The sequence below is a fragment of the Lactuca serriola genome, chromosome 6 (genome assembly GCF_051521515.1).
Source record: "Lactuca serriola cultivar US96UC23 chromosome 6, Lser_US96UC23_V15, whole genome shotgun sequence".
NCBI classification, from domain to species: domain Eukaryota; kingdom Viridiplantae; phylum Streptophyta; class Magnoliopsida; order Asterales; family Asteraceae; genus Lactuca; species Lactuca serriola.
In genome coordinates, this window is record NC_136413.1 from 148056735 (window position 1) to 148078399 (window position 21665).

Consider the following 21665-nt stretch of genomic DNA (forward strand, 5'->3'; position numbering starts at 1 on the left):
TAAGCCATTAAGCACTTATGAGAGTTTTGGTTCAGACTTGCGTACGCCCCGCGTAGATAGCAGTACGCCTCGCGTACCGAGTCAATGGTCCTATTTTTTAGTCAACACGAGATGGAGTACGCCCCGCGTACCAGAGGAGTACACCCAACGTATTACCCATGTTAGGCTTTTGCGATTTAGGCTTCGGGATTGGGCTACCTTTGGACTAGTTGGACTTGGGCCTTGATGGGATCTCAAGATAAGAGTATTTTGGGCCAGTTTTGGTAGTGAGTCTTTGAATGAGGCCCAAATAAGGAGTTATTAGGCCTTAGCCCAAATTAGAGGAAAGAAAAAATGGACTATTATCATGGGTGGGACTCTTGGGTAAAACTAGTATTCCCATTTATTGACTTAATATTCGTTTTTTTTATAGTTCGGGATTTTTGGTGAGACAACGATTCGGGAATTCGATTCTTCAGTTCAGATCGACATTGCGAGGTGAGTTATCCTCATTATACTCAAGGGTCTAAGGCACCAAGGTCGGCCCTTTGCATTATTATTCGGATTAGTTGCTGTTATGAGATGTTAGATCGATATGTTGGTAGATAGGATGGTTATGCTTAGTGACCTGTAGTTTGGTATGGCTATCTGTATGCTGGTAGGAGATTACCTGTTATATGTGCACATGAATGATTGGTAGTTGAGGGTATTCCATCCCGAGGATGATAGGACCCTACTATGTTGTCTCTATAGACTGTTATATGATTATCTGATATAGGTGCACATGTTTGATTGGTTATGGGCATTCCAACCCGATGGTTGTGGGCCGAGAGTATTCCATCCCGAGGATGACTGGAATCGTTATGTGTGATTATCTATTATATATGTATTGTGTGTGGGCATGCCAAACCAATGGTTGTGGGCTGAGAGTATTCCATCCCGAGGATGATTGGACTCATAGTATGTGGGCATTCCAACCTGATGGTTGTGGACCTGGGGTATTCCATCCCGATGGATGATTGGACTCATAGTATCTATTATATATGTATTGTGTGTGGGCATTCTAACCTGATGGTTGTGGGCCGAGAGTATTCCATCCCAAGGATGATTAGAATCGTAGTAGGTGGGCATTCCAACCCAATGGTTGAGGGCCTGAGGTATTCCAACCCGATGGTTGATTGGACCCATTGTATGTTGGCATTCCAACCCGATGGTTGAGGGGTCTGGGGTATTCCATCCCAATGGATGATTGGACCCATAGTATGTTGTTTGTTATTATATGTGTATTGTTGTTTGTATGCGTATTTTGGGGGTAACTCACTAAGCCTTCGAGCTTACATTTACCGATTAGTGTTTCAGGTACAACAAATGACCGCGGGAAGGCGAAGGTGTGACTGTACACTTCCTCGATTTATGATTATGATTTCTGGGAACTCTGATATGAAACTATTTTGAAAACACTTTGTAATAATTTTGGAAGACCCTCACTTTCGTATTTCTGAAAGACCCAAACTTTCATACTTGACAATTGTTACTCCAAAACATGCTACATGCATATTCTTAAAAACACAATATTTTACATTGATAAAGTGATTACAAACTACTGGTACAAACCGACTATTTCAAAGTGTTATATATTACACAAACCGACTATTTCAAAGTGTTATATATTACATAACTTCCCAGGATTTTATAGTTTTATACATATGGGAGTGCAAAATACAATAGTTCAAACTATTCATAATCTTCTATCAATACAATAGTTTCAAACTATTCAAAAATCTTTTATCAATATATAACTATATTGGATGCTTCTCTCCTGCAATTTGTTAAACATTGAGAGGGTAAGCGGTGATGTTTAGTGAGTTCAATAATAAATAGAATATAACGTTATGTCATATATATACTTCAATATGGCAGAAGCAAAGAGGAACTAGGAACAACAAGGGCATATGTGAATCATGTGACAAACTTTCCATATCAATCATTGATTTGATTCAAAGATATACAATCAATGAGACATAACAATTTCCATACTTCATATACATCAATAAAGCTTTGGCCCAAATAGCACAGAAGACATACAACTTCGGATTAACATTTTGGTAGATTTCGGGGCTTATAGCCCTGTCTAACCTTCTGCCAATACCATAGAATAAAAATCATTCTCTTACGGAGACATGTTCTACATGGCCAGAGGTTACATACCAGTACCAATGTGAATCTAAGTCCTTTCACTGATCACATGGTCAAAGGTATTTTTTTGCTATTAAAAATAGCGAATAAAAATAACACGGGAAAATAACCCGGAATAATAACACTGAAAAGCACATAGCACATATAACACATAACATACAATTGTTCATATATATTAAACTCACCATGAAATAACCGGGGGCTAAAATATTAATTTGGACATCACTTTGGCTCTAAATATGACTTTCTTCGTTGAAAACCGAGAGTTTTCTTGATAACCGGGCTCTACGAAGGTAGAGCTTCAAAACCGAAAAGATAATTTTTTCGGGCTTCTCGGGAACTTCGGGGCGTGTTTTGGGTGTTGGAAATGATTTCGGGGCTTCGAGGGATGTCAAAATAGTGAAAATATGGAAAAAGGGGTAAAAAGTAGCAATTAATTTTCCAAAATTACTCAGGAAGGCTCGCAACCTTCTATTTATAGGGGAGAGTCCGAAGATCAGCAGCTGAGAGGACTCCACGCGTCGGCAGATGCGAGGCTCGGATCCGGAGGGGAGGCAGCTGGTTGCAAGGTTCGGAACACATGGCAGAAAGGCGAGGCTCGGATGCGAAGTGGCACACATTAGATGCGAGGGCTCGCCACCGATGCCACATGCGTCATCGCCTTATTGGACCGCAACTCGGACTCGGAAGGAATGCGACACGCGTCGGACACGAGGCAGGTGACTCACCAAGATCGGATGATGTGGCCTATTCCGGATCTTATCCATGCGAAAATTCTCGGAAATTGAGCCTCAAACTTCTAAAATCCATAACTTTCGCATACGGGCTCCGTTTTTGACGTTCTTTTTATGCACGCGTAGGCGGGAATATATTCTACAACTTTCTTTTAGACTTCGTCGGCTAATTTTGACTTTATTTTTAATATTATTATTTTTAACAGACCGGGACTGGAAAATCCATTAAAAATTCATAACTTCTTCACCCGACATCCGTTTTCGTCAGACTTTTTACCGTTGTACTACTAATGACGAGACCTTCAATTCTCGTTTAGGTTGTGTCGGCTAAAAATCACTCGATCTAAAATTCGAGTTTTTAGTTGTCTACTGCTAAGCCGAAACTTAGAAAAACCATAACTTCCTCATACGAAGTCAGATTTTGGCGTTCTTTTTATCGAACTTCTCGGTTTAACGAATACTACGACTTTCATTTAGATCACTAAGGCTAAAAAGTAGTTTATTAAAAACTCACTTTTTACGTCATTCGACGCCGTGTCGGTTTTGTCGCGGATCTTCGATTGGTCATAACTTCTTCGTTATAACTCGGATTTCGTTGATGTTTTCGCCTAAATGTTTCTAACAAGATTATCTACAACTTTCAATAAAATTTTACTTATTTCAAATTTTATATTTTTGTTAAATTTCACTATTTGCCTTTTGATTGGAATCTCATAAGACTTCCAATACTTTCTGAAGATTCTAAGCATAGTTTTTACTTCATTTCTAGTAAAAACCATCTGTTAAAACTCAACATTCAGATTCACATAACATTTCGTAATATTATTCACTTTTATAATTTACAATACACGATAACTGAACGTGTATGTTACAAATTTCAATGATTTTTAATAGGTTGAAAAAGTTTTAGATTGACTTGAATTTGATGGATGTTACAGTGTCGTAGTGATAAACCAGAGAATAAATTGGTTGATCATACGAAGGTCTTAGGATTGTGGTGTTTCTAATATGTGTTTTTTATTGTTTGGGTCGTTGGAAGAAGATATGTTAAAAGTTTTGAAAAAAAAAGATATTGTAAGATAGAAAATTCGTATTAAGATGTGGTAAATTAAAGGTTGTAAGGTTTTATTTATAGGAAAAAAACATAATTGAATTTTAAATATTTGACGTTCAAAGGTCGGAAAGAAGCAAAGTAAGAGAAAGAATGTACGGCGGAATAGAATACTAGACCTGACAAACATGTTGTGTCGTGTCGGGTTCATGCCGTGTCAAGACATTAAACGGGTTGAGAGTGATTGACCCTAACCCGACCCGTTTAATTATTGTTCCGTGTCGTGTCAACCCGTTTATTTTCGTGTCGGGGTTCGGGTTAAGGTTTAAACCTTATAAATATGTTGTATCATGTCGGTTTGAAACATTTTAAAGGTTGAAAAGTAAAAGTCATAGAGGAAAAAAATGAAAAAATGAAATGCAGGAGTTGAGAGGTGGAACGAAAAAAAATTATACTAGTAACTTTAGAAAGCAAAATGGAAAGAGTTAAGAGTTATGAAGCAAATGAGATAGGTAGTGAGGAGAAGTAAAATTAAGTTACTTTCAAAGTTTGAATTTTACTGTTAATTCTTGAATTTGGGTCGCTTTAAATGTATAATATTGAAAATATTTCTAAAAATATGAAATATATATATATATATATATATATATATATATATATATATATATATATATATATATATATATATATAGTTAAACGGGTCATCTTCGAATTGAAAGTCTTGACCCTAACCCTACCCGTTTAATTATCATGTCGTGTCGTGTCAACCCGTGTACATAAACGGGTCGAAATCTCTGACCCTAACCCGCTAATTTTGTGTCTGGTTGTCGTGTCGTGCCAAATTTTGCCAGGTCTATGGAAACCGCATTAGAAACCACAGTCTGAGACAAAACCACATTAGAAACCACAGTCTGAGGGAGGTGTTCATCATTGCCCCCCCTACAAACCGCAAGGGAGACTGTAGCCACTCCCTTCGTTCTAAAGATAATTTAAAGTTCCAATATTATGAAATACAAATATTAGTTATTTATGTACTAAAATGATATGAAGTTGATAAATGAATAACGAAATCTATATAGACGTGTCAACACCAAGTAATTAATTTGAACAAAATTTGCAAACCCAACATGTCTGGACAATTAAGTGACCGGTTAAATCGACAATTCAAGAGATCTAACGACGTAATTAAAACTTGATTAAGATATTTTGGTACACAGACTTCACACTTGATTCTATACATGTAGAAGGTCATTTCAATAATATAAAATTTGGTTTACATATCACATCACACAAGATGTCCAAAGTTAAAAATTACATCATAAGAAAACGTTCAAAACATTAACGATAACAAAGTGCTCATTTATTAAGAAAAACGGCAAAAGCACATTATAGAGCAAGCACTTAAGCAACACCAAGCAACTTCTTTATATCCTTCTGCAATACGCAAAAAACAAACAAAAACTCATCAATTAATTAAACTTTATGGGCATCAATTTTAGACAAATTACATTATGAAATAAGTCCTATACGTACCTCAATGCTTAGAGGAGCAGTGGTGGGAGCATAACGATCAACAACCTTTCCTTCTTTGTCAACTAGAAACTTTGTGAAGTTCCACTTAATACTGTCACCAAGAAGTCCTCCTTTGCTTGACCTCAAGAAGGTGTACAAAGGTTCTGACGTTTTTCCGTTCACATCAACCTACAATGGGAAGTAAGCCATTGTCAGACAGGATGTGACATGACATAATAGGATGTACTGCATTTGACGTATATTCTATATTCGACTTGGACTTATATCAGTGAGACAAAGAGTAATTTTTGTCCTATCAGTGTTCCACCTTTTCCACCTTTTAGATGGGACATAAAATTGAAATTTTTGTCTCATCAACATTAGTCATAGTCACTTAGTCATAGTCACCGATTAATGCACATCAAACACAGTACAATTGTATCATTTGAAATGACAAATTCAGATAAAGCTATAATGTTTTTTAGTTTTTACCAACCTTTCCAAAGACAGGATACTCGGCTTTGAATCGAGTGCAAACGAAATCCTGGATTTCTTCATTACTCCCTGGTTCTTGCCCATTAAACTGATTGCATGGAAATGCAAGAATCTCAAAACCTATAAAGATTCAACTTACTTGAGTTGCAAGAAACAATTATAAACTGTCATAAGTAGTTCAAATGAGATCAAGAAACACAAACCTTGGTCCTTGTACTTCTGATACAAGGTTGTCAGCTCAGGGTAATTAGAGTTCGTTAAACCACTGCAACACAAAAACGATAAATCGATAATTAAAATTTGAGCTCATAAAAAAGATCGATCTTTCTTCAAAATTTATAGCTTACCATTGTGATGCGACATTAACAATCAGCAAGACTTTTCCTCTGAAAGTGCTGAGATCCACATCTTGTCCCTTTGCGTTCTGATAAAAAAAAAGAACCAAACTTGTCAAACACAAAGATTAAAAAAGACGATATTCATAAGAAAGTTTATAACTTCGTTCAATCTTTCTGAAATCGATGGAACATATTCGAAAATCTTTGCTTCAATTGGAAGCTTTCATACAATCATCAATGAACATGCATACATTCGGTATAACTGATTCAAGAAACCATCTTTGATCTTTCATAATACCCATAAAAGAGAACACAACTAACAAAATCAAGATCAAATTTTTTACATCAAAACGTGCTCAGCTACAACGTAATCGACAGAGATCATTTTCAAAACCCTAAAAATTAAGATAAAATGAAGTAACAAACCACGGATAACAAGATCGCAATCAAATTTCGACAACCACAACGAGAAATGAATGTTTAATCAATCAAAATCACTTAAAAACCCCTAAATTTGAAGATATCAAACCTTAACGGTGAAGTCGTAAACTGATTGCTTAGATTGAGTGGCCATTGAGCTGAAATTTACCACTGGCGTTCTTTTGGTACTGCAGAATCTGGTGGAAAACCACGATTTTTTTGAACCTATTGGAAGAGAGATCGAAGAAACAGATGAAATTTTGAGAGAATTTGAAAGGGGTCTCGAATTAAAGACTAGAATTCTTTGGGTGATAAGATTATTGAACACACGAGCTGATGAACAAGACATTGGGGTCTGTTGATATATATACAACACGTATCTGGTGATGGCGGTGGAATAATGTAAACGTTAAAACATAAAAACGAGTCGTTTGATTCGTTTTCATGTTTTTATTATTTTTGTGTGGAAATCGGACTAGATGCGTGGCCGTTTCTAGTTGTGATGATGTGGCGGCGGTAGCGGTCGGAAGGCATGGTGGTTAAAGGACGGTGGAGATTTTGGTGTTGAATGATCCAACGGTGGGAATCGTTATTCTGTGTGAAAGCAGTGATACTCCGAATGAAACTTTGATCAAATCAAATGCCCCTTAAGGTTTAATATATTTCAGTTTTAGTCCTTAAGTTGCAGCATTTAAAAACTTTTTTTGTAGGTGAAAATGTTTTTCTGTGTAATATTATATTACAAATTTTATACATTTCGATTAACGTCATTTCAACCAAATTGCTTACTCATTTATTATAATTTATTATAATGTGATTTTTTATTTTTATGTAAACAATTAAGTAAAGGTAGTATAGTGAACAAAAGTAAATCTATAAGGGGGTTCGATCTAATTTTGCGGTATCAAAACCGGATTTGGATTAAATCAGCCGTTCCACATTACCTTCTCAGCATCCTTTTCTAGAAGCATTTCAAATATGTTAAAACTAAACATGTCGTGGTTTTTGTTTTTGTTTATTTATTTTTTTAAATGGCACAAAGAGAATATTATTGCAAATGTTATTTTCTGAATTTTGCATAACGAATTATTTTTATTTTAAACTGAAAATCGTAGGTTTAATGTTGACCTATTTATCTTAATTTAATGACAAAAAAACATTATGTTTTTAATTTTTTTTATTTTTATACTGTATTTTTCAGTATTTGTTTTAAAAAAATATATTTTACCTTTTTATTTATTTTTATTTTGACAAGTTTGATATTGCATTTTCAAAACCAGGATGATAAATTGGGTTCGTTCATAGAACCTAGTAAAATGGTTAAAATTAAACAAATTTGAAAAATATGATACACGATTTTGAAATAAAATATAATAATAGAATGTCAAAATTAAGAATAAAAAATAATAATAAAAAAAAAAAGTAAAACATAATATTTTTAAGCTATTATTCTATTTTTTTTTGGAACGGCTAGATTTTATTTAAAAGAAAAAAGGCCTAGCAAGAAGCTAAAGGCAAAACGAAATAATTGCATCATAATGTTTAAAATGAGATTTTGAAACCATAAATTTCACTTAATAGAGTTTATGTTTTCGATGAAGAAACAACAATATTATCAAATAACATATCTTGTCTAGGTCTCATTTGGTCAAATATGCACTTATTTCTAAAGTTTCATATAGACCACCAATTTGTATAGATAATAGCAAGGTTGTAAAAATCGTTTGGCGGTAACTCAGCGGTCGACTGGCGATAAACGATTAATCGGACTACGCGGGGATTAATCGAAGATTAATCGGGGACCCTTAATTATTAATAAAAACATTTAAAAAATTAATATTCCCTAAAAAACCAAGTATTTGAAAATTTAAAATTTAAAATTTAAAATTTAAAAATTTTAAAAACTTTAGTTTAATATTTTAAAATTTTAAAGCTTAACATTTTAAAATTTTAAAATTTTGGTGTAAAATTTGAAAATTAGTTTTTCTTTAATTTAAAAAAAAAAAAATCCTGCCTATGATCGCCGAGACCGCCAAGGCCGACTTTGACCGATTTTGACCAATTTCCGCCAAGCACCCTAATCGTAATCGGTTTAAGGCCGTTAAGCGATTAATCGACCGCCAATGCCGATTTCTGCAACACTGTATAATAGCTTCCAATATAGCCTTCTTATTCATATTTAAACGAACGGACTCCAAGAAGAAAGATATCCCATCCACAAAATTTAAAAAAGACAGATCAAGATCGCACCACCGACTGATCTTTAGATTTAAAGCTTTAGCAACCATACACCTAAGAAAACAGATGATTAACACTCTTTGTTTGATCCATGCGAATAGGACAAAGAGAACAGGGGACATCAATACCTCTAGAAATAAGATTATCTTTAGTATGAAGACGATCTAGCATAGTTTACCAACTAAAAATATTCACTTTGATCGACACCAATCTATTTCATCTAGTTTCACTCAACCCATGTAGTAACATTATGTTATCAATTATCTCACACGTCCCTTTCACCGAAAAATCAACATTATTAGCCATATTCCACACCCAAGAGTCTTTATAATCCCAAAATTTAACATTAGCTAATAACTCTATCATGGTCAAAAATTGAGAAGTTTGAGCCCCTCTTCTCAGATCATATCTCCAACACCGATTTCGGTTGTTACCTTGATGCCTATCAGCAACAACCCAATTAGAATCAACATCCAAAGCAGCTAGTCTAGGAAATAACTCGATCGAAGGAACACTTCCAACCCACACTTCCTTCCAAAACATAGTATCCCCCCCCCATCTCTAATAGATAATGCTAAGGTGGAAAGATGAATAATACGTTTAGCATGTAATTTCAAGATGGAACCCACTATCGACGACCACGCTCCTTTTGTAGTCAAACGATCATTCACAGCAAAAGCTGCTTGTTGACCATGAATCGACTTTATAATGCAAGCCCGCCAATTAACTTTATTGGCTAAAACATGTTTCCACTTAACCCAAGACATACACTTTTCATCAAGATTTGCGCCCTAAAAAAATTTAGCTCTACTCACTTCTAAACGATTTGCAACATTAACATGCATTTTAAAAAGAAAAAAGTAATAAATGCCCAAATCACCAAGAACTGAATGAATAAGAGTATACCTCCCACCCATAGACACCTTTTTAGATTTCCGACCATTCAACTCGAACGAAACTTATCAAAAATAGGTTGCCAGTTTTGAATAAGAGACATATTCAAGCCCACCGGGACACCAAGATATTTGAAAGGAAAAGAACCCACTTGACACCCAGATAAACTAGCAAAACCAAGAACCTCATTAGCTGAAACTCCCACTCCAAAGAGTTTCGACTTGTGAAAATTAATCCGGAGACCTGAAACTTCATAAAAACATTTCGGAATTAACACAAAATTCTCCACATTCTATATAGACTACTTACCTATAAAAACTGCATCATCGATATAAAGAAGATGAGACAACATGATTTTATTACCCCCCCCCCCAACACTTTTAAAGGTTTAAAAAGATTTCAACTCCAACGCAAGTTGTGTACCAAGTTGTGTTTAAGTACAGCTTACCATCCGAAGACTGATGGTCTGAGTGAAAGAACAATACAAACACTTGAAGATATGCTGAGAGCATGTACCCTGGAATTCCTAGGTAATTGGGATGAACATTTACCTTTGGTAGAATTTTCCTACAATAATAGTTTCCACTCGAGCATAAAGATGGCACCTTATCAAGCTTTGTATGGACAAAAGTGTCGTACGCCGTCTTGTTGGCTTGAGGCTGGGGAAAAGCAGTTTATGGGTCCCGAGATGGTCCATCAGACTGTTGAGAAGTTGAAAATGATCAGGGAAAGAATGTTAGCAGCTCAAGATCGTCAAAAGAGCTATGCTGACAAGAAGCGAAGACCGATGACTTTTGAGGTTGGAGATTTGGTTTTGCTTAAAGTCTCGCCGTGGAAGGGACTTATAAGATTTGGTAAAAGGGGAAAGTTGAGTCCAAGGTTTATTGGACCGTTTAAAGTTCTTCAGAGGGTTGGGAACCAAGCTTACAAGCTCGAATTACCCGAAGAACTGAATGGAATTCACAACACTTTTCATGTGTGTTATTTGAGGAAGTTCACGGGAGAAGTTCCCGATATAATTCCAATTTCTGAATTGAGAATTGATGAAAACAAGAGGTTAATTGAAGAACCTGAGGCAATTGTTGACCGAAAGACTAAGAAGCTTCGACGCAAGATGGTCGAGTTATTGCTTGTCCGTTGGAAACATACGAATGGGTCAAATCTCACCTGGGAAACGGAGAGTGACATGTTGGGTCGCTATCCGCATTTGTTTGTTGATGTGTGATTCCGGGGACGGAATCATCCTAAGGGAGAGAGAATTGTAACGCCCGCGTTTCCAGGCTAGGCATTTTCGTTGACATAATAGTCTAGGTTAACCCTTATAACTCTTTTGAAGTATTAATGATGAAATATTTGAGTATTATGTGAATGATGTGAATTATGTGTTTATTTACTTAATTATTATAATTTAATGAATTAAGAATAAATTAAACGTCAAAATTAAAGTATGAGATAAGCCCGATATCTTTGCATAAAGTTGTAGTGGCCGAAACGAGGTTTCCGAATATATATAACGCCCAAATCTGACTTCGTATGAGGAAGTTATGAATTTATGAAATTTCGACTTTGCGGTATACAACCCGAAATCCTCGATTTGAGATCGAGTGGTTTATAGCCGAAACAATCTAAATGAGAATCGAAGATATCGTTGTTAGTAGCGAAATGATGAAAAGTTAGGCGAGAACGGACGTCGGACGAAGAAGTTATGAATTTATAACGAAGTTTTCCTGTCCGGGCCTACTAAAAATAAATAATAAAAAATAAAGTCAAAATTAGCCGACGGAGTCTAAACGAAAGGTATAGAGCGTAGTCTCACCTACGCGTGGATATAAAGAATGTCGAAAACGGAGTTCGTATGACGAAGATATGAATTTTCAAAGTTTATTAAATAATTAATATTTAAATTTATTTATTATATCCGATATTATCCGAAGAGGAGTCACCGGACTTATCCGAAGTACACCCAACGTACAGCGAAGCATGACACGCCTCGCACTCGAGTTCTTCGGATGACACATGCAGTGACGATTTCGGAGGCGTACGCCCCGCGTAAGGCTATACGCCCAACGTACTGCGAGGCCTCAGCCTCCTATAAATAGGATGCGAGGGTTCCGGGCATTCTTGCTCATTCCTTCTCTTTTTCGTGCCGAAGCTCTGCGTGTAAACCCCCGGAGCCATCCCGACACCCCGGATCTCATATCCAAGTTAAGAAGGAAGTTTTACGCTCCCGAGATCCCGAGAAGTGCGATTCCCGAGCCGAAGCTCTACCCGCGAGGAGTTCGATTTTTGTGAAGATCTTCCAGATCTGCCAAGAATACTACTTCTGTAAGCCGTAGTGCTGTCCGATCATCTTCTGATCAGGTGAGTGTGTGGTTACTTTCTTCTAACGCATAATTATGAAGTATTTTATATAAAATACGTGTTATGTGTATATTTTGTTGTTATATGTGTGAATGTATATTCACTTTCTTCTATCTCATAGATCTGATTTATTTTCTATGAAATACGTGTTATGTGTATGTGTCTCATCTGTTGTTTGGAATATGTATTGAATGAGAATGCTATACAGGTTTTAAACTATGTATAAAAATATATATTTTTATCTACTAATATGTCGGGTAGAACATGGGTAGATAGATGTGTGATAAACAGATGAGAGGCCTCGATGTTGTTTTGATTTAGTCGTCTAGCGGAGTTTAGATGACGACCACAGACTTTTCTAGACAGTCCTGTGGAACGCTTGCAGGTTCGCCACCTGTAGGTGTTAATGAACTCGGGTATTCATTCGCTATACTCCACCCCCCTCATGGTTGCCTTAATTGACTTATATTGCTGAGGAACCCCCGAAGCATGTGTTGTCCCCCCGGTGAAATATTCTAAGACTAGGTCCCTTGTGTTAGTTGTTTTAGGGACGTAAAGTGAGAATAACGGGAATGGGTAATTGGGTTATTGTTGGTTGATGAATATTAATTTAATTATTTATTGTGGGTTGAAAACACTATATGCTCACCAGGCTCCCAAGCCTGACCTACTCAGTTTCTTTGTATTACAGGAAGTGGTGCGAGGGCATAAGATGCATAATCATCAAGTTGTTTTGTTTACAAGTCTGTATATGTATATATTTGTTGAATGACTTGTAATGTTATCGTTTATGCTTTATGGTCTGTATCGGAACATGACATCCCGAGTTTTGATTATATAATGAAAATATATTTCTTGATGAAATGCTTTCGTAAATATTATTTTATCATACTTTGTTTTTGGGAACAAATTCCGCAACTCTTTCAAATCAAAATGATTTACTCTGAAATTATTTTAAAAGCATAAATGAAAATCGGTCTTTTCTGGTCGAGATTTTGGGGATGTCACAGTATCAGAGTATTTTCGCAATTTTGGGTATGGTTTTCTTGCTTGTTTCTGTATTCTGTTCAATTTAATTCGTTCATTTCGTTGATTTCGAGGGTTTCATTTCTACTATTGGTTTTGTTGATTTAGAGATTTTGATTGTTGTTGCTGCTACTCATATTTAATGTTGTTTTGGTTATTCTCGTTTGAATGATATTGGAAATATGACCCGGAGCGATGATCCTCTTCAGTCTATTAGTATCCAACTCCATAGTAAGAACTATGCCTATTGGAGTTATGTAATGAAAAAATTTGTGCGAGGCAAGACTATATGGGGGATTGTTACAGGTGACAAGAAGAAACCAACAGACGAGAAGGCTAATAATTATGCAACCTTATTGGATTCATGGGAGAGTGATAACTCCAAGATAATTACTTGGATTAATAATTATGCTATCCAGTCTAGTGGTACTCAGTTGGCGAAGTATGACACAACAAAGGAGGTTTGGGATCACTTGGCTAGGCTGTATACTCAATCTAACTTTGCAAAGCAGTATTAGTTAGAGTTTGATATTCGAGCCCTCCAACAGAACAATATCAGTGTTCATGAATTTTATGCAATTATGTCGGATTTGTGGGATTAGTTGGCTCTTACAGAACCTGATATGTTGAAGGATTTTAAGCCTTATGTTGATAGAAGGGAAGAATAATGTTTGGTTCAGTTCTTGATGACATTATGTTCAAATTTTGAAGGCTTGCATGGATCAATATTGCATCGCACACCTCTTCCCACTATTGATTTGGTTGTTCACGAGTTGATTGTTGAAGAAACTCGTATCAAGTCCCATGTTAACAAAGGTCTCAAGATAGCCACTCCTGATGTCTTTGCTGTTCCACAACGACCTCAGTCTCCAAACCAGAATCGTCCCAAAGTTGCATGAGTGTGCTTTTTGTAAGAAGAAGAACCATTGGAAGGCAAATTTTTCTTTGCTAACAAGCAATGGAAATCAGTAGCAACAACAAACGAGATCACCTGCACAGTCTCAACCTTCTGTAACACACCGTTCCAAATCATTTCCTAATTCGGGGTCGTGACCCAAAGATCGTTTATTACAAGGCTATTGTCCTTGGGTTAAATACATATTTAGATCCCTTTGGTTTGAATAATGTAGATTGGGTGATCTGAGAGTTCGGTTTGTGATTTGGAGCCCAAGGGTATAATCGTAATTGGCATTTCGGACCTTTTATGAATTTTTGGATTTAAGTTCTGAAAGTTTTAAGGAAAGATAGAGTTGATAGAAGTGTAGAGCTTCTCATTACCTTTTCGGGGATATAAGGATTGTCGAAATTATACTTACAACAAAGAAGTTATGGCCTTTGGTGGTTTAGGGCTAAGCCAAGTACGCGGGGCGTACCAGACAGCAGGATCGCGGAAGGTCCTTGTAGTACATTGGGCGTACCAAGAGCATGCAGGGTATACTCCAGTCAGGTGCAAACCCTAATTTAGGGTCTTGGATCATATTTAAAGGTCTTAACTTATATGCAAACCCTATTATCTTCAACCTCCATCAACCTTAACCTTATATACGAAACCCTAGCCTTCATTTGAGCATTCTTGAGGCTTTTTGTGTGATTTTGGTGTGCCTTGGTGAAGAAGGAGATCTTCTTAGAAGCATTGCTTGGCTTGGGTCTTGTGGATCCAGGTTTTAATCATCTTTATCAACTTCCAAGAGGTGTTAAATTTCTAACTTGATGACTCTATGTGTTACATCTAGTCTAAGGAATGTTTTGGGTTTATTTGGTCCTTAGAGTCATCCTTGTGAGTATGAGCTACTCCAATAGTTTAGAATGTTGAATCTTAGCATTTTGAAGGTTGTGGGTGCATAAAATGTCATCTTGATGGGTTTGGTTAAGTCATGATTAAGTTGTTGTTCATATTGTGGATTTAAAAGGATAAAAACGGGTTTTGGGTCCCATTAAGGCATGCAAAGGAATAAAGTTGGCAACTTTATGGTGTAAGATCTTATCTAGAGGTTAGATTTGAGTTTGGACGTTGGTCTTAAGCATTAAGTGCTTAATGAGAAGCCTTTGGCCTTCTGACGAGTACGTTGGGCGTACGTAGGAGTACGCTCAACGTAATGCATGGATCAGGCTTCACGATTTATACGTTGTGCATCAGAGAGCAGTATGTGGGGCGTACGAGTTCAGTACATAGGCCGTACTCCCAGGATACACATTTTGGGCCTTTTGGGCCTTGAGCCTTTTTGGGGTTTTGACTATGAGATGTTGGGCCAGTTATGGGAAAGGTAAAATGGTCTTTTACCCCTTCGGAAGATAGATTATTTTTGGGCCTTAGATTTTGGGAATTTTTCTTAATTATTAATTAGGAATAATTTGGTTATGTTCAGTGTAAAGATCCTGGTAGCAGCAGCTCATGTGTTCGGTTATCTTGGATTGAGACGAGTCTCCTCATTGTACCCATGGGTCGAAGGCACCAATGTCGGCCCATTATGATATGTTATGCCAGCTGTCTTTGTGACTCTTGCATGGTATGTTTGGCTAGGCCTATTTGTATGTTGGGTTAGGCCCATTGTATGGCGGGATAGGCATATTTGTATGTTGGGCTAGGCCTATGGACCCGGAAGGGCTAGGCCCATTTTATGTTATGTAGGGTGCTAGTTATCGGGTTGAGCCCATTGATTTGGCAGGGTTGTCCCCATTATGGTGGGATGGGTCCAATATGTAGGCAAGGCCCAATGACATGTATGGTATGTGGTATTTTGGGGAACTCACTAAGCTTTGTGCTTACGGATTTATGGTTATGATTTCAGGTACTTCCGGTTCGAAAGGGAAGGGCCCAGCTTGATCGCAACACATCCACCCATGTTTCCACATTATGATGATTTTGGGATTGTACTTTGATGACTGTGATATTACAGTATACTTTTGAATGTTTGAATAAAAAGATAATTGGTGGTTTGGTTGAATTAAAAATGAAAATTTTACCCCAAATTTTTTGGATGTTACACCTTCACAACAGAACAGGTCTTTTGGATAGTCACGTCGCTCGTTTCCATCTTTTAGGCCACCATAGTACGTTACTGCTGCACCTTCAGTTGAGAATGAAACAGATTTTACACCACCATCAGCCTTGGATCAACAGATTGTTGAGCAGTTCAGATAGTTCATTGTTGCCAATCCAACTGCCATGTCAGCTTCCATGTCTCATTCAAGTCTGTTTTCATCCAACACGTCAGGTATTCCTGCATCCTTGTGGATATTGGATTCTGGTGCATCTCATCACATGTCACCACATGTTTCATCTTTTGCTTCATTATCTTCTCGTACACCTGTCTCTATTATGTCTGCTAGTGTTACACCCATTTTAGTATAGGGTGTCGGTTCTATTGTCACTCCTTATATATCTTTAACAGATGTGTCCCACATTCCCACACTAGCTTTGAACCTTGCATCGGTCCATCAGTTGTGAAAATCGGGTTGTTGGGTCTTCTTTTCTGATTCATTCTTCTGTGTACAGGACATTCGGTATCGAAAGGTGATTGGGATATGTCGTAGACTTGAGGAGCTCCATGTTTTGGAGCAGCTACATGTTGTTGATGTTGTTGCATCTAGTGTCGATTTTTCGTCTTTTCGTTTAAACCCTTCATTGTCTGTTTTTTATCTTTGGCATTCTCATTTGGGACATGTGTAAGCGTCTCGTTTACAGTTTTTGGTTTCCACTGGTGTGTTAGGTTTTTTAAAAATTGATGATATTTTTTATTGTTGTGGTTGTAAACTTGGAAAATTTTATGCTTTATCGTTTAATAAAAGTGTCACTCGTTCCGTTGCTCCTTTTAATATCGTGCATTCTGATGTGTGGGGTCCATCTCCGATCACCTCTAATCGGGAGCTAACTATTATGTTTCATTCATTGATGACTACACTCGTTATACGTGGGTTTATTTAATGAAGCGCGTGTGTGACTTTTTCACCATATATAGTGAATTTCGAGCCCTTATCAAGACTTAACACTCAACTGTCATAAAATGTTTCCGGTGTGATTTGGGAGGAGAATTTACCTCCAATGAATTTAAACAACTATCGGCATCTGATGGCACTGTGCATCAGTCATCGTTTACAAACACTCCTCGGCAGAATGGTGTTGTAGAAAGAAAACAACGGCATCTCCTAGAAACTGCAAGATCCTTACTACTTTCTGCTAAAGTTCCCAATATGTTTTTGGGGAGAAGTTTTTCATACCGTCACTTATGTTATTAATCGCATTCCTACTATGTACACTTCAGGGAAGTCTCCTTAAGAAATATTGTTTGGAAAACTTCCAGATTATTCTTCATTACGAGTGTTTGAGTGTACCTGTTTTGTCTTGAAGCCTCATGTAGAAAGAGATAAGTTTTCTTCAAAATCAGCTCTTTGTATTTTTCTGGGATATGGTATTGGTCAGAAAGGTTATCGGTGCTATGATCCATCAAATTAGAAACTGTATGTCTCTCGCAATGTCACATTTTTAGAGCATATTCCTTTCTATAACATTCTTGTTCGGCCACATGTGCAAGCCGAGAGCAGCTTCATACTATTGATTCATTTAGCATTGCCATTGATGATCCACCACACTTAACTAATCCACCGCCTGCTGCTGATCCACCACCTACTGCTAATCCACCACCTGTCGTTGATCCTCTTCCTACAAATCATCAAGACCCCCCTCCATCTTGGACTTATCGTAATAATAAGTCCATAAAGCTTACCGACTTTGTCTATTCCTCTTACTCACCAGTGTTTGCATCTTTTATTGCTAATGTTCATCATCTCTCTAAGCCAACATCTACAAAGAGGTTGTTTTTCATCCCCTTTGGCAGACCGCTATGGCTGAGAAATAAAGTCTGATGGATCCATTAAGCGTTTTAAAACCAGACTTATTGCGAAAGGGTACGCCCAAAAGTATAGTATGGATTATGAGGAGACGCTTGCTCCTGTTGCAAAAATGACGACTGTTTGCACCTTGAATGCAGTTTCTTCTATTCGTCAATGGAAGATTTATCAGATGGATGTCAAGAATGTGTTCTTGAATGGTGATCTTCATGAGGAAGTATGTATGTCTCCTCCCCCCTGGTATTGATCACCAACCATGTGAAGTTTGTCGACTTCGTAAGGCACTATATAGCCTCAAACAATCCCCTCATGCTTGGTTTGAGAAATTTTCTACGGTTACTACTTCGCTTGGTTTTCATCCAATTAACCATGACTCGGCTCTATTTGTTTGATGTACGAATATAGGTCGGATTATTCTTTCCTTATATGTCGATGACATGATTATTATTAGTGATGATCATGATGGTATAAAGTCTTTAAAGTGTGATTTGGATCATCGTTTTGATATGAAAGACTTGGATTTGCTACGTTATTTCTTGAGGATTAAAGTTGCTCAGTCACCAAAGGGTTATCTTTTATCTCAAACGAAGTATATTTCAGATTTGTTTAAATGCGCACGAACCACGAATAATCAAACAGTTTATACATTTATAGAGAGTAATGCAAAGTACTCTCCAACTGATGGTGTCCCATTATCATATCCAAGCCTTTGCGTACCATTCTAGGGCGCTTGGTTTACCTGATTGTCACTAGATTGTATATTGCTCATGCAGTTCATATGGTCAGCAAGTTTGTCACTACTCCTACTACTGTTAATTGGGGAGTTGTTCTTCATATTTTGTGATATCTATGTGGTACTCAGTTATGCACTCTTGTGTTTCCATCTACATCCTCTCTTGAGTTGCGTGCTTATAGTGATGCAAATTGGGATGGTGATATTTATGATCGTAAGTCCACTACTGGGTATTGTGTTTTTTCTTGGAGATTCATTGATATCATGGAAAAACAAGAAAGAAGATGTTGTCTCTCGATCTTCTACATAATCTGAGTGTCGAGCCATGGCTATCGCCACTTGTGTGATTGTTTGGTTGAGATGGCTTATTGCAGATATGGGCATTGAGATCTCTCAGCCTAACCCTTTGTATTGTGACAACAAGAGTGCGATAATTATTGCCAAGAATCCGGTGTTTCATGAGCACACAAAGCACATTGAGATTGATTGTCATTCCACATGACATCATCTACAGAAGGGCATTATCTCTCTTCCTTATGTTTCCTCCATTTTGTAGATTGTTGATATTCTCACGAAGCCATTGACTGCTCCTAAATTTCATTTTCTTTCTGACAAACTCTCAATGCTTATTGTTGTTGCAATGTGAGTTTGAAGGAGGATGTTAGCCTAATAAGTTTATGAGATTTATTTTGTACAGGGTCTTATGTTGGCCCATTAGCTAGAAAACCCTAATTAGCTAGTCTATATATTATGTCTTTTCCTTTCATTGTATCTTGTACTCCTCATTTGATAATAATATAAAAAGTCTATCTGTTTTATGTCTTGATAGTTTAAGGACTTCCAGTAACTAAAACCGAAAACTTAGAGGAGATAAAAAAAGCCTTAACCCCAAAAAACCCAATTTGGGCCAAACCCCATAAACTTCATAATCCTAATCAAAAAAATAGTTTTAGATCAATTTTTAGGCAAAATGTCAATGTAGCATAATAAAATTTTCCGTCTGTCCGATTTGGTCATTAAACTTTTTTTCTTGCTCAATAGACCATTTAAGTTGCTAGTTACCTGTTAATTAAACCATTTTTGGCCAATTTGAAATGGTTACCCGGTGAGAAGCCTATGTGGAATTTAATTTCATTTTCCCATTTCAGTTTTTTAAATAACTATTTTATTATAATAAAAGTCTTGGGTCCCACCCACCAATCCCTCGTCCCCCAACCCACCCCTTGATACTTTATCACCTTAATCCTGTGTTTCCGGTCACCTACAACATGAAAATTGCTGGCACCACCAGCCATCGTTGTCTTCTTCTCAACGTCATCTTCCTCGTCACTCAGTGTTGTCGGGGATGCTAAATCACCACCGCCATCATATGAAGATTCAAAGTCCAAGCCCTACTTTACCATCGAAAAAATCATCGTTGCATTCTTCTCGTGTCGCCTCTTCCTGTGTTTCTTCCTTACGCATCCCTCTCTTTTCCTCTTAGTGTTTGTGAAGCCATCTGATTTGTTGGATCAAATTGGGATCCGATTTGATGTTTCATATTCCTGATTTGCTGCTTATAGGGCTATGATTTGTTGGGTTTCTTATCGTATTTTCTGAATGGCAGTCTCTCTCCTTTTTCTCATTGAATCAAATTGCAGGTACCAAAAAATTAAAGAATATGGCTCGTCTCTTACCCCTTTGTGTGCCTCTATGTATCTGGTGTTCACCTTTTGTTGACTTCTTTTATTTTTAGCGCAGGTAAGGGTTGGCGAACCAAAAGATGGATTTAGGGGCATTCAAAAATCTGCAACATAAGCTTTTCCAATAGGGAAGAAATATTGCCTAATTCGAGAGAGTTGCTTCTATGTATCAACAACGTGAAAACAAAACCTTAAAGAGAGTTGCCTAATTCGATTACCCTCGGAAAACATCACCCTAAACAGGACCCAAAAATTTCATTGTTGAAATCCAGACATTTTTTGATGGTGGCGCAGTTTATGATGGAGTTACATGGCTTAAAAATCGTTGATGGTGAATACCCACCAATGATACATGTTATGGATGCAATAACGATCTGCTCATCGTTGTGAAAGATAGAATTCCATGAAGAAATCGGTAAGTCGTAAATCTCAATTGAATTTCAGACCTATTTTGATTAACTTTGTAACTTTCTTCGGATTTCATTAGCAAATTTTTGGGTTTTTTTTCTAGTTGATGGTCAAGTCAAATGTTAGAGGTGGATATGGGTGAAGAAAATGGAGGTTGATGATGATGGTTGGTTAAGATGACAGAGATGTTGGTGTTTGGTGTTCAACACTTCAAGGTGGGTGTGATGTTGGGTGTTATGTTATCAGAACTCAAACATTAAGAAAGAAGAAAAAATACAACTAGAAAAGAGAGTGGGGTAAGGCTAAATTGTTATACGGTATGGTTTGTTATCTAGATGGATATATGACATGATTATTAAAAAATAAATACAAATTAACTATTAACGCCACATCACCTTTTATACCGGATAACCGGTTAAATTTGAACAAAATGAGTTAATTGATAGGTTATAAATAAGTTTAATGGTTTATTTTTTATTATATCTGATTACGTTCTTTTATGTGTTATGAATTTATAACACCAATTTTAAAGCTCGTTATGCTATTTAATTTTAGTTGCACTTTTTCAAAAAATAAATTTTTTATTGTCGACGATTCGACATGGAACCTTCTATTAATGACATAGGAATAATTAAATAATTATTGGTATAAGGGGGAAAAGAAAGGTTTGGAGTCCATATACGTTTACACTTTTTTTAGAAAGAAAGCTAAAGAGGAATATAATATAACTTTTAAAAAGTTGCTGAATAA

General features: G+C 36.8%; 1 protein-coding gene and 1 long non-coding RNA gene across 2 annotated transcripts; one reads left to right on the forward strand and one right to left on the reverse strand.

Annotated features, from left to right (window-relative positions):
• Positions 1-5134: 5134 nt before the first annotated feature.
• Positions 5135-7166, reverse strand: LOC145057062 (putative phospholipid hydroperoxide glutathione peroxidase). The gene is made up of 6 exons (XM_079004828.1): positions 6835-7166; positions 6315-6391; positions 6171-6232; positions 5969-6087; positions 5494-5661; positions 5135-5394 (listed from the first exon to the last, which is right to left on the reverse strand). The coding sequence occupies exons 1-6, from the start codon at positions 7072-7074 to the stop codon at positions 5362-5364; spliced, it is 699 nt and encodes a 232-aa protein (XP_078860954.1). The 5' UTR covers positions 7075-7166; the 3' UTR covers positions 5135-5361.
• Positions 7167-20048: 12882 nt separating this feature from the next.
• LOC145058743 (uncharacterized) lies at positions 20049-21348 on the forward strand. Its single transcript, XR_013686491.1, has 3 exons — positions 20049-20465; positions 20561-20922; positions 21019-21348. It is a non-coding gene; the product is annotated as an uncharacterized LOC145058743 (long non-coding RNA).
• Positions 21349-21665: the final 317 nt, after the last annotated feature.

Bases quoted from the DNA above. Each gene is read 5' to 3' on its own strand.
- LOC145057062 (XM_079004828.1), bottom strand. From the start codon at position 7,074: ATGTCTTGTTCATCAGCTCGTGTGTTCAATAATCTTATCACCCAAAGA. The intron at 6,233-6,314 runs GTAAGCTATAAA...TTTGTGTTGCAG, and splicing joins GTTAATGTCGCATCACAATG to TGGTTTAACGAACTCTAATT. The intron at 6,088-6,170 runs GTTTGTGTTTCT...GAATCTTTATAG, and splicing joins TCAGAAGTACAAGGACCAAG to GTTTTGAGATTCTTGCATTT.